This window comes from Scophthalmus maximus, chromosome 13 (genome assembly GCF_022379125.1).
Source record: "Scophthalmus maximus strain ysfricsl-2021 chromosome 13, ASM2237912v1, whole genome shotgun sequence".
Taxonomy (NCBI): Eukaryota; Metazoa; Chordata; class Actinopteri; order Pleuronectiformes; family Scophthalmidae; genus Scophthalmus; species Scophthalmus maximus.
In genome coordinates, this window is record NC_061527.1 from 5,121,766 (window position 1) to 5,134,911 (window position 13,146).

Genomic DNA, 13,146 nt, shown 5'->3' on the forward strand with positions numbered 1-13,146 from the left:
GTGGATGTCTGGTGCCGGGGCTCCGCTCTGCACTGCGACTGCCCACTGTGCTCCGGCACAGTTGGAATGGGCCAAACACAGAGGATTAATTTCCCCGCAGGGATTAATAAAGTGGACTTTAACATAGTGGAGACAGCAGATCACGGGAGTGAGAGCCAGCGATTATTTTATTTCAGCGCCTTTTCATGTAGAATGTGCCGCTACAGGGGGGGGTGCGCGTGTGTGTGTGAGCCTCCGTTAGATCCTGCGAAAAGGTTTAATGCCTATTGACCATTTAAAGTGATGTATCGGACTTCATGGGGGATATATGGAACATATCGGCTGGGGGTTGAAAGCAGATTTCCACATGATGCCGTATAAGATCAATGGAACACAATGAATGATGTACAGTACCTGCGGTTTTTCATCCATACAGAGGAATGCACCTTTAAATTAAAAGAGGTTAAAAACCTCAGACAGTGAGATATATGTGTTGATGTTTTTTATCTGAGAATGAAGGCTACGATTTTGTCATTATTATTAAAACAGACAAAAAAACTGCTCACACACACACACACACACACACACACACACACACACACACACACACACACACACAACACTGCATGTTCATGCCCTGCTAATTAAAGCACTAGCAGCTTTTTAAAAAAATCCCATTTCCAGCTCTAGCCATGTTAATATGACATTGTTATGATGATGATGATGACGGTGATGATGCAGCAGCCTCGTATCCGTTTCTGTGTTTTCCCCCAGAGATCTCCAGAGAATCGGCGTGTCTCTCGCCGGACACCAGAAGAAAATCCTGACCAGCGTCCAGTCAATGAGGCCGCACGGCGACGGCGACGACGACGACGACGACGACGACGACCAGTCTCCCACTGAATCTGTGTGAACCGCACGCACGGGAGTGATACCGCATGGAAATATTTCTGAGCCGTGCACGTTCTGGGGAACGAGCCTTTTATCTTTCCACCTCTGTTTTTAGCCTTCGCACACTTCAAGTGCTGCTCCTGGAGATCTCAACAATTTGAAACCAGACTGTGGCCATTCATGTCCTGATCGCTGAGATTCCCTCGGGCCACTTTGGCTTGCGTAAAATCATTCAATTCAAAAGTATTTTTTCCGTCTTCGGTTCTCTTTAACCGTGTCACCCAAAATCTTTTTTTATCGAAGGATGAATCACACAATGACACGACTTTGAAGACGCTGCGCACAAACTGGACCAGGAGCCCGACGGAGGGTCTGTGCTTCTTGACACGCAGGCCTCGTTGTCTTGTGCTTTGTTCAGTGCGCCCTTCGAATGAAGAGCCAACAGTTTAATGGCACGTTTTGAACCCTTTTTTTTATTTTTTTTATCTATCTTCATATTGAAGAGTCTGTACATATTGTGATATGGAAGATTTACTTCCTATATGCGTGTTTGCGTTCCCTTCTGCCAAAAGCGCTGGACGGTTAATTGCCACTGGAGTGTTTTGTGAGTCCTCTGTGATTATCTCCCTCTGCCGGACTCAACGCTGGAACCGACTTTGTAAGTGCTGTGGACTGCGGACAACGACAAAAAAGAAAGAAGAAAAAAAAAAGAGGAAAAATTGGTTTTCATAGGGCATTTTTTTTTCCCGCCCAGCCATGAGAGGATAAACTCCGTCCATGCAGAGAGCTAGCAATTCCTGTCCTACTTTAAAAAAAAGAAAAAGACAGAGTTCTCGGAGCGAACTCATGACGGATGATGTTTTACAGTCGGCGCTAACGCCCTCCGAGTCAAAAGACAATTATGGATCAGAAAATGGCATCAAAATCAGAGAGAAAGTATTACACCATCGCCATACTTCCCAGCCAGGCGAAGGAAGGAAGGAAGGAAGGAAGGAAGGAAGGAAGGAAGGCGACTGACGGAGGAAGAAACGGGAGGACCAGCTTTAAGAGACTGTGGCTACTGAGTCATTACCGGCTGCCGAGACGCACCTGTTGTGAACGACGGAGAGGAGAGAGAGGTGTCCGTCATCCAATGTTCTTGTGAATTTTGGCCGCAAACCCCACGAAGCCGACTGCCAGTCGAGCACTAACGCAACGCATGAGCGGGCCCGCCCGCCAGCCAACGCTCATGCGTTGCGTTCACGCATGAAATAAATCTCATTTCAGATGTCAGAGCTGTGTGGCCGCCGTCCAGATGGCAATCGTCCCTCCGCAGCGGACACGCAGGCAAGGGGCCCCTTTTTGTGTTAATTCATTTTTATCTGTTTATTTATTTATTTATTTATTTTCCATTCATTGCGCTGCCGGACGTGTCGCCGTTGTCAGACTGCCTGTTTTGACAGTCCCAATTCCCAGCTGACACCGCTGATTAGTGCTGTTGTGTTCGGTTTTGCAGATGAAATGACACGACGCGCCCTATACGCGTTCTCATCTGTGGACGGCAACCTTTTCAACGCGCCCTCTTTTCGCGCGGGGCGGTTTTTTTTGCGATCCGCAGAGATTGATTTCCTCAGACAGACTCAGAGAAAGAGATGTCACAATACAAATACAAAATGCTGTGGCGGTCAAGAAGGGGGAATCGTTGGGTTATTTATCCCCGTATTAATCCTTGAATGTGATGTAATAAAAGGCCCTGTTTCGGGGTACGGAGGCATTGGGAGATGTCGTTTATCTCCGCGCTGAGCAGATTATCCAGCTGGGAAACAACAGCGGACTCGTTCCGTCTTCGGGCCCGAACCGCCGGTCACGCGCGTGCACCCACGTCCTAGGGATTATCCGTCTGCAGCTCTGATTGGATGTCGTGATTTTGTTTGCCGACCCGCTGCGAGCCGCGCTCGCGTTTAACAGGCGCGACGGCGTTGGTGCTGTTTGCTTTTCACGGCGGCGTGTCCTACAGAACCACGTGTCTGCGCTGGGACGGCCCGAAAAAGGCTTTTGTTTATGGATGTTGTGATATTGAGAGGTCCGCAGCTATTTTTAAAACCTCCAAACATTTCAGTTTAACACTTTTTGGCCGAAAAAAAAAAACCCTGCTCCGCCGGCACGACCGGAATTGCATTTGTTGCCCGGCAACCATAGCTTATTGGACATTTTATCAGGAAGTATTGAGATCAACTGGGAGCGAGTCAGTGGTTCAGAGGCATAATTCGTTGTAAATAGATGCCTTCGGAAGAACAGTTTCAGCTCTGGCTGGGGGGTTTAATAAAGAATGAGATGACTCGTGCGCCTAGAAGCTCATATTTTTTCAAAAAAAACAAAACCTCATGCACAGGAGAAGAAAGCGATCAGCACAGGCGGGTATCTTAATCATTTATACATCATCTGCAGCTAAGTGTGATGTGTCTAATCTTCCCTTCATACTGCATTATCGTCTTCTGGTATGTAACGAGGTTAGATGTGAGTTTTTCGGGGACATTTGGAGTCACCGTGTCAGTGTTTGTGAAAAGACGATGGAGACAAGTGATGGTTCGGCTCGTCTTGTATCCTGCACTCCGACCCACGCGTCCTGCTTTGAGCACAAATATTTACCACAGAGACCAGAACTCAGGAACATGAATAAATGTGAGGTGTGTCCACATGGCTGCACAGGTCAATCCTGCACTGTATAGGAAGATAAATCCAAGATGGAAGTAAAGAGTAAATGGAGAAAACTGTTTTGGATGTTAGTTAAATCCAGTCCCTCTAAAAGACAAATATATTACTAAAACCTTTTGTATTTGCGGCCATGACCCTGAAACGTGAAAGCAGAGAGAGATACAGTTTTAAGCGATGAACAATTAATGCTCCGTCGCATGTTATCGCTTCTGAATATCTGGACTCATCCCTTTAGTTCAAAGAGGAATTCAGCTATTAACCCTCTTCTATTCATAGAAGGGAGTCAAGTCCATCAGGCTTTTCAGATGCTTCCCACTCTTTCTCTTGTGCTCCCTTTTTCTCTCAACAAAAAATATCTCACAGTATGTTGAAAAATACAAAACACCAAGTCTTCACTGAAGATCTGTCCTTGATTTACAAAAGATTTTTCTTGTTCCTTCATATTATTACTATTGTCGCGATCCACACAAGACAAAACTATTGGAATTTTGTTTTTTCTTTTAATTGTAAAATCTCTCACAGTCAACTATTCAAAAGTTATATAAATGCAGGAAATATAAATAAAGGAAATGGAAGATTGGGTATGTATTGTCCCTGAGGACGTCCCTTTTGGAGACATACATCCATGTTTGCTGGATAGCAGTCTTATTCACCGGTTGGGCTTAATCAATCAAATGTCTTTCCAACTTTCTGTCCGTGCTGGATCCAACACCGGGAAGACCAGGAAGTGCTCGCACCTTGGGTCCGACGCCGCGGCCTCTTGGCCCCTCTACTGCGCATGGCGCCGATCGAATTGCCGGCCGCGTGAATTAAAGCGTTGCCACGGCCGCGGCGATCGGTTCACAAAACCCACTTGAGCGCCGCGCGATGAAGTTTACTGTGCTTTGAGCAGTGCAGGTGGTGACTGACGTACGAGACGTGTCCACCCCCCCTCGCGCATCACGTCTGTCGCAGCAAACAAACTTCTATACTCAGCTAAACTCATGCTGATGCGCATGTAAACCCTGTTTGTCCATTGACCAGAACCGGTGCTTCTAAGCACGTGGGTACGTTTCCCGTGACAACATAAATCATGAAAACATAAATGTAAAAGGGGCAAAGGGAAACTCCGCAGGGTGTCGTATGTGGAATGGGTTTGGAACACAGATACTGTTTTGATCTAAACTTCCCCTTTAAAGGAACGATCCTTTAGATTTCTCTGTGTGCAATCCTTGTTTTTCACCAGGACATATTTTATTATTTGAGGGTGGCATGACACCATAGCTCTTTTTCAGACATGAACGGGACATTGGGTCCGTCCACGTATGAAGAACGCGTGAGAGACATTTCAGGAACGTTCAGACGAGGGGTGGGAGGAACATCTCTGGAGCAACATTTGCAGCCATTATTCGTTCTGAATAATCAGCTCATCGGAGAATTGTCAGTGCGTGCCTGCAAGCAGCTCATTTTACTGAGGCTTCAACGTGTCCTGGTCTGTTGGGGTCTTACTGTCGATGGAGACCGCTATGATGAATGTCTCTCTCCGTTGATCGGCGCTGGCGGTGTGAATGGCACCTGCGGATTATTGAGCTCAATCGTTGATCCTGCGGGACTGACACCCAACACCTGACGTTGTCCGCAGATGTTTCGGATAAAAAAAACTCCACTGCAACCGCGCTGGTAATATATCAACACAATGCGACATTACGTTTGGCCAATTAAGCAGAGGAACGGGACAAAAATAGACCACTAAAAAGCAAAAGAGGCCCAGAAACACGCAAGGTGCGTCGCCCGGAAGCTCCTCTGAGCGCTCCCCGATGGATTCATCGTGTAGTTGCAGTCATTTTCTGGAAGCTCGGACCAACTCGGCTCCTTTGCTTCTTCGCTCCTGTTGCTCTGGTGTAATAGATACTGTAGGGGGGGGCTGGAGATGAGAGGGGGTGAGTCATGAAGAGAGGGGGGGGAAAGAGAAAGGGAATAGGTAATGGAGGGGGCAAGGGGAGACGGCGAGGAAACAGAATAACAGAGAAAAGGGAGATAGGGGGTGGGGATTCGAGAGGCGAAGCCCGACTCGTGTATGAATAAAAATGAGGCTGGGTGTGGAGAGATTACTCTCTCTCTCTCTCTCTCTCTCTTTGTCTCTCTCTCCTTCTCCCTGCTCTGCTCGTCTGTCCTCTTTCTTCTTCTAATGCCCACCACCTCTCTGAACTGCTCACTCTGCTTCCAGTCGGCGTTGCCGCCGTCGTCTTCGGCGGCTTTAGGGAAGAGCCCGTCGAGCAATCTTTCTATTTTAGATTCACCCCTTTCACAGACAGTCTTTTTTTGTTTCAACCTTCATCTCGAGTGTATGTCGGCAAAGTTTCCCTTTTGCGCCAAAAAACACAAGCTTGCCGTGTTTCATTGTGGGTTTTCAAAAAACTGTTAGAGTGACAGTCTTCTCCTCCGTAAATGTTCTTCTTTTTACCCACTGAACTCACCAAACTTACCCGAAGTTCATGTTAACTTCTCCTTCGTCTTCCCTATTGTTTGCCAAGGTCACTCCGCCAATGTTTTGCAAAACTTCTGAGTGGATTGCTTTATAATTTTTGTTCAGAAATGTATGACCCCAAAAAGCTTTTTGATTTTGATGTGATTGATTCCCCTGATGATCTCCTCGGTTCCAGCATGAAGCTGGCAAATGTGTTTTTTAGTGAAATGTCTTGATGACTGTTGGATTGAGCGTCAAAGACATTCATGTTCCCATCAGGGTGTGATGCATAGACTGTAAAAAAAAAAGAAAAGATGGACGACTCATATCAACTTCCTTCCACTGTAAAAAAAAATGAAGGCAAAATATCCTTAGTATGGGCGCTGCCATCTTGCGCCGGTGACGTACTGATCGTCCACGGGGTAGAAGTTGCACCGATACGTGCGCTCATCAACAGTCACGAGATAGACGAGAAACAATGACGTTCAAACTTAGTGGAGCACTTGAGCGTACTTCAGTGTGACGAGAACTACCTAAAAATGACAGAAGCCATCTCTGGGGAAAAATTGATTTAACATGTACTTTGACTTTTTTCGTTTGGTCCATGTTCCATCTGCTTACATGTGGAAGGCGGGATTTATGACCCACACTGCAGTTAGCCACCGTGGGGGCTATGGAGATGTCGTGTCGTCCATCTTTACAGTTTATGGTGTGATGTAATAACTTTTCCTGCAGTGCCATGATCAAGTCAACGTTTCAGTTTGTCCGACACATCTGGTTTCAAACCAAAAAAACACCAAAACGTATTCTTATCAGCCTCAGTTGTGCTTTGTGCTGATCAGCCAATTAGCATGCTAACGTGCTAAACTAAGATGGTAAAATCATACTCGCTAAACAGTGAGTAGGTTAGCATTCTTATTTCGGATAACATTAGCTTTTAGCAAACTATGTGTTGGCAATGACCTTTTCTTCAACAACAACTGTTTTCAGAAAAGCTTAATCCCAAATCTGTGGCACAAAAATCTGGTTTGACAGCTAAAGCTCGCTAAGAGACTGATCGCTCACGTTAAGCCGGTGGCCTTTGTGCCCCGTGTCATTCGCACTGATTCAATAAAATAACCAGAAATGAAATACTCACACACTGAACACATGCAAAATATAAATATCTTTGTGTTTATTCTTCATAGTTTTTTCCTGTTAATTTATTTTCTTTCCGATGAAAAAAAGAAAAATGGCTCAGTAATCAGCTGACGTCTGCCTTTTTCTCTGTTTACCTGCTGTTATTGGTGTTACTGCTCATATAGTCGGAGCATCCCACTGTAATGTATTATAAAACTGTAATATATTGTAAGTATGCGCACGCCTGCGCGTGTGTGTGTGTACTATAATGTGTGTGTGCTGTTCAGTGTGTACAGTAAAATGTTTGTACATTGTGCGAGTGTGAGTTTGTAGCTGTTAACTTTTCTGAATATTACAATTTACAATTAATGCACTGTTTGTCAATAAAGAAGACAAATCACTCAAACTGATTTGGTATTCAATCAACAAGGTTTTTAGTGGAAGGGCTTATATATATATATATATATATATATATATATATATATATATATATATATATATATATATATATATATATATATATATATATACATACATGTGTTGTATGTACAGTTTGTTGGATGATCAATACACTGCCTTATCCGTGCTCTCAATTTCCCAAACATGTTTGTTTGTTTGATGTTTTCACACAAGATAATAATTTGTGGATTTACCGGTGTTAATGTAGCACTTACAGCCCCATAAAACAACTAGAATTTCACTCAGTGGAGCGCGAACCTCCGCCAAGGCCCAACAGTCCCAATTAAATTCAATCAACACCGCACCAAATTGCACTCACTCACTCATAGATATCAGTTCTCTTCAATATACCAGTTGTTGTTATTTTTCATCAAGAACCACAAATTATTCCCTGGGAAACTAGTAAAAATGTCCAAAATCGCCCTATCTAGCAATTTCGAAGAAAATGATTTAAAAAAAAATAATCTTAGATTTAAGAGCACCTTTGTCCAGATCCAAAACAAAGTTTTATGAGTTCTTTCTTGGCGCATGTCCCGTCCTTCCACCAAGTATCATGGAATTCAATTCAGTAGTTTTTTGCGTAATCCTGCTGACAAACAAACCAACAAACCAACCAACAACAACAAAAAATGACATTGTAGTTCAACATTCTTCTGGTAGTTTTCAACAGTTTGTTCTAATACAGCATGTGACCAGATTAGGCTGTTGTCAGTTTATCACAACTAGCCTTTTTTTTTTACTTAAAAAATGTAGATAGTTGATAAACCCCATAGCTCACATAAAATATTAGTTATTTAACTATTTTCCTCATTATTATTTCCCTATTCTACACCTCGTCATACGAGAAGGGCCACTTCCCCTTCAATGGCTTTCTCTACAATCAGAAGAAAATATTGAAATGATAAATCTGGCTGATTTTGCAGGTATTATGATTATTTGTACACATAAAGCAGAGGGGTTAGTCGGACCCGAAAAATTTGAAAGTACAAATACTGGAACACAAGGGTTAAAAACTGACTTCAGATATCAAAGAATTTTAAGTCAGGACATGACAAATAATTGGCTGGGTGATATTGCTGATAATGATAATAAAAGTGCTCTATATTCATTGTTTGACGCTCACTATTGGAGTCAACATTAAACCTAAAATGTAGGTGATATACTGTAAGATAAAGAAGATGACAGAAGACATCTGCATTTAAAAAGTCATTTTAAAAAAAGCTTATTAAACTTCCATTATGAGTTCTTCCTTTGTGCCGGCACATGAAACTCATCATTCATGTTTTCCTTTTTATCTGTGAGTGACTCATGTTTTTGACTGCGACTCTTGGTTGATGAATAGGAAAGTTTACAACCGTTGAGAATGACTTTGAATGATGCAGTGTCGTTTTCCTCCTCAGAGCAGAGCTGACTATTTTTTTCTCCCCTTATTTATCTATTTTTTTTACAAAAAAAAAACAACACAAGGCCGGTTAAATTGAATCACATTAAAAGCTAGATTCACTAATAAAAAGAAACCCATTACCTGACAGTGGAGTCGGCTGCAGTGTGTTATTCACAGCAGTGGGAGCCCCATCAATTACATATGGAACAGATTCACGGCACAGGAACTGATGCAAACCGCTAATGAGATTCCGCGAAAACACGTCGGGAGCAATATTGACATCATGACTTCATTTATTACAATGAAGCGGAGCCTGTGAGTGAAAAGTGATGGATAAATGAATTCAGCATGAGTCCTTACAATTAATCAGCTCCTGCACAATATGAACCTGCCTAAAAAAGAAGAATCAAGGACCCAACAGTTGGCGGCCAAGAACCTTTGAACCGTGGGCAACTGCTGCTCTGTTGCTAGGCAGCAGCGATTAGGGGCGGAACGCCGCAAACCGTCTTCCTACTTTTTTACTTCCTGTCTTTGTCCTGTTTTCCTCTTCTATGATCGTCTGCCCGCCGCTCTGATGTGTTTGACCTGTGTTCAGGTATCCCCGCCTCCCTCTTGTATCGGGTCTCTGTCCCCCTTGAGTTTTCTTCGTGCCTGCCAACCGACGTTACTTTTTCGTTCACGCTCTTTCTGCACCACCTGCCTTGTCAGACCTTCGAACAACTTCATCATAACACAATCACAATATGAATTTCATCATGGTATCCCCATCCTCTTTTACACTATCTCCCATGATTGCTCATGCAAATCTCGGTAAAGATTTCCTCCATTTTTTTTTCTTCTCCATACTGGTCCATCGCATCTTTAACCTCCTCTCTTTGTCAGGTTAAAGTGCACGTCATGGACGTCAAGGTCGAAGTTGGATCAAGTTGACCTTTGCTGACAATACCAGGGAGGGAGTCTGGCCTGTGTGTGTGTGTGTGTGTGTGTGTGTGTGTGTGTGTGTGTGTGTGTGTGTGTGTGTGTGTGTGTGTGTGTGTGTGTGTGTGTGTGTGTGTGTGTGTGTGTGTGTGTGTGTGTGTGTGTGTGTGTGTGTGTTCGTGTGTGTGTGTGCTCAACTGTCCAGAAATACATGGGCACACTCTCCATTCCAAACATATTATTATGCTTTGGTTTGATATCCCAGTGAGGTCCCCTGCCAGTTATCAGAAGATTATTTTCTTGTCCTTTCCAGTGTCTGAAAGCCCATCTTCACATCTGACCTGAGAACTACAACCAGAGAGTTTTGACATCATGTCTTGAATAACAAAATGACAAGTATTCAAAATAGCTGCCGATCGTAGTTCTGTTGATTCACTAATCGACCAGGCAATGTAGTGGAAAACGTTTCCTCTCCTGGAGCATGTCAGTCCAGTTTCAGTTCCCTCATCTTCACCGAAGGTGTAATTCATCACTTCTCCGAGGTCAAAGGTGCTGTCTGTGTCTCATCGTCTGTGGAGTTTAGGGAAAACAGGTCAGCGGTGGTAAATGGAGGCTCATTTCTTATGAATGACACTGCGTGTGTCACCCCCACAACCCCCTGCGCTTCAAGGGGTTAATGGCTTTCTGTAGTAGACGGACCGAAAAGCCCGGCCGGACGTGTTGGCGGGGGGGGGGGGGACACACAGCGCCGGGGCGTGGAGGCATGACTTCATCATCGGCCTCAAGAGAGGGTGACAGAAGGAGGTTAAGAGAAAGTGAAGATGGAGGGAGGAGGAGGAAAAATTAAAGCCAAATGATTCTGTACGTGTGTTTGTTTGTGTGTGTGTGTGTGCGTGTGTCACACACACACACAGTGAGTCATCTTCACACAGCCTCACCGGCACAAATCTGTCTCTCCTCTCCTCCCCCAAACAACCCCCCTGGATAAATAATTGACCATCTTCTCCGACAGTGGACCGCTGGTGTGAGGCATGTTGCTCACTGGTCTCCGTCGCCGAGATCCTCATCTTGTTTTCTCCCTTTCCTCCTGTCTCCGTTTCTCTTTGTCTTCCATTCGCCTTTCTTTCTCGCCTCCGCCTGGCAGAGTCACTCTCCGCAGGAAACAGTGAAAAGTCTGCGTCCTTTTTTTCCTTTTTCTTTTTTTTTTTTTCCAAAGGAATGAGCGGGTTATCTATTATTGAGCAGCAGTCAGCGGCAGCCGTCTCCATCCGCTGGGCTGCTAAAATAAATATGACACAGCACTGGAGAGATTTGCACACATTTGAACTGAGCACTCGGCGCTCGGAGCGTTCAGAGTTACACATTTACCCGCACAGCGAAGGCAAAAGAACCCGGGCCAGTTGTTCAAAGCAACTGGTAGCCTAAATTAAAAAAAAAAACATTGTTCTTCTTGTTGTTGTGCAAAAAACAAGCCATCCTTTGCCTCTAACTGCGTGACTGAAAGGAAAAAAAACGAAACGCGTTGTCCATCTCAAAGACTTCTGAACACTTAAAGCTACAGTGTGTAATATTTAGAAGACACTATTCACAGAGATCGGATATATTGTCCATAACTATGTGTTCGAATATCTAAAATCACCTGCAGCAAAGAACCAATGTTGTTTTCGTCAACTCTGAATGAGTTCAATATAGCTACATGAGGTGGACCCGACCTCCGTGTGAGTCGGCCATGTTTGCTGCGTCGCGTTGAACACGGTTGCTGCACAAACCGGTTCCAGAATACGCCGCAATCACGTTGAATTTTTCAGCGCCGCCGGAAACCCGGGAACGAAGTTAGCGGTGCGCCACCGTGAAGTGTCCCCCGTCGGGTGCTCAGTTGGTTGCGGAAGTTTTCTTTTTCTTCCTTTTCAGGGCTGAAAACTGTAATGAACAGTTTGCGGAACGTGAAGAGATATTTTAGATATTTTCAGTTAAGATATTCACAAAAATTTGAGAAAAAGTGCACACACCGACAGACGCGCTAATATGAGCGTCCATGTTGCCATTGCCTAGCAGCAGTGGGCAATGGCAAAAGCAGCTAGCCTGCAGGCAAAAGCTGAATAACTATTTTACTTTTACTCAATAAAAAGAAAAACAAAATGATAGGTATACAGCCGGAGAGTTTCTCCGCTTGGGTCAGGAGCTTAAACTGAACCGCGGTCGCTTCAGAACGTACTTCAGGATGTTCAGGATGTTTGAATGTTCTGAATTGAACAACGTAACCTCGGAAAATAAAATGTTCTTGGTCCGGAAAAAATTAAAACATGCAACATCGCCCGCTGAAATTCCGTCGCTGGACACAGGTTGAAAATACGTACTGATAAGGTGCAAATGAAACGCACAAAAGAGTCCCCAACTTGTTTGGCGGGGGGGGGGAAAGGACATCACTGAAACATTCACTCCAGTCCAGAATCTTCTTTTGGGGCTGATGTGTGATCTGCATTCGGCAGCAACGTCTTGACCGGATTTGACGAGGCAGCGGCTGCTCAGCTGGACTCCCTGCATCTGACATCAAATCCATAGTCAACAGTTCCGCCCAGAGGCACACACACACACACACACACAAACACACACACAAACACACACACACACACACACACACACACACACACACACACACACACACACACACACACACACACACACACACACACACACAGAAAATGACAGCGGCCCGCGAGCCGCGATGAATTATAAACACCCTGCACATGTTCCGATCGATTATCTCACACGCGATACCGACCAGGGCGGAGCTGCACACACACCGTTTAAACTGGCAGATGACGGGGCGTTGGATTTTAATTTGATTTCATATATTTTCCTTTTTCACAGCATCAGAGCAGCCAACGCTTCCCCCTGAAGTCCAGCGCTGTGGGGGTTAATTACGTGGTTGTCAAACCTCAGTTCTGCTTCTTTTCCTCTTGCTCTTAAAGCAACACAGTCACATTCCAGTGTGAGCCTCCGTGGAGAACAAGAGGTGGCGGACAGCGTCGAGGACATTCCAGACACAGCAGCGACAACAGCGCTGTAAATTGCTGGTCCGGACCCCCCCGGCGGGGAGTAAACACCTCGGTTGACGGCATTCCAAAACTTTGAACTCCCACAGTGACTTGATGTGGCTTAAATCACTCTTGACCTCATCGCGTCTCAGCGGACGGTGAAAAAAAAGAAACTTCCGCCCGCTGATTTACGACAGGGTCAGAGGGAGTGTAGGGCG

General features: G+C 44.8%; 1 protein-coding gene across 1 annotated transcript in view; it reads left to right on the forward strand.

The window, feature by feature from the left end:
- The window catches only part of LOC118318411 (ephrin type-B receptor 1-like), an 82,647-nt gene extending 77,150 nt beyond the window's left edge, over nucleotides 1–5,497 (forward strand). The window contains exon 20 of the mRNA XM_035648045.2: nucleotides 754–5,497. Coding sequence (XP_035503938.2) covers nucleotides 754–892 — 139 coding nt within the window. The 3' untranslated portion in view covers nucleotides 893–5,497. The remainder of the gene's footprint in view (nucleotides 1–753) is intronic.
- The last annotated feature ends 7,649 nt before the right edge of the window (nucleotides 5,498–13,146 follow it).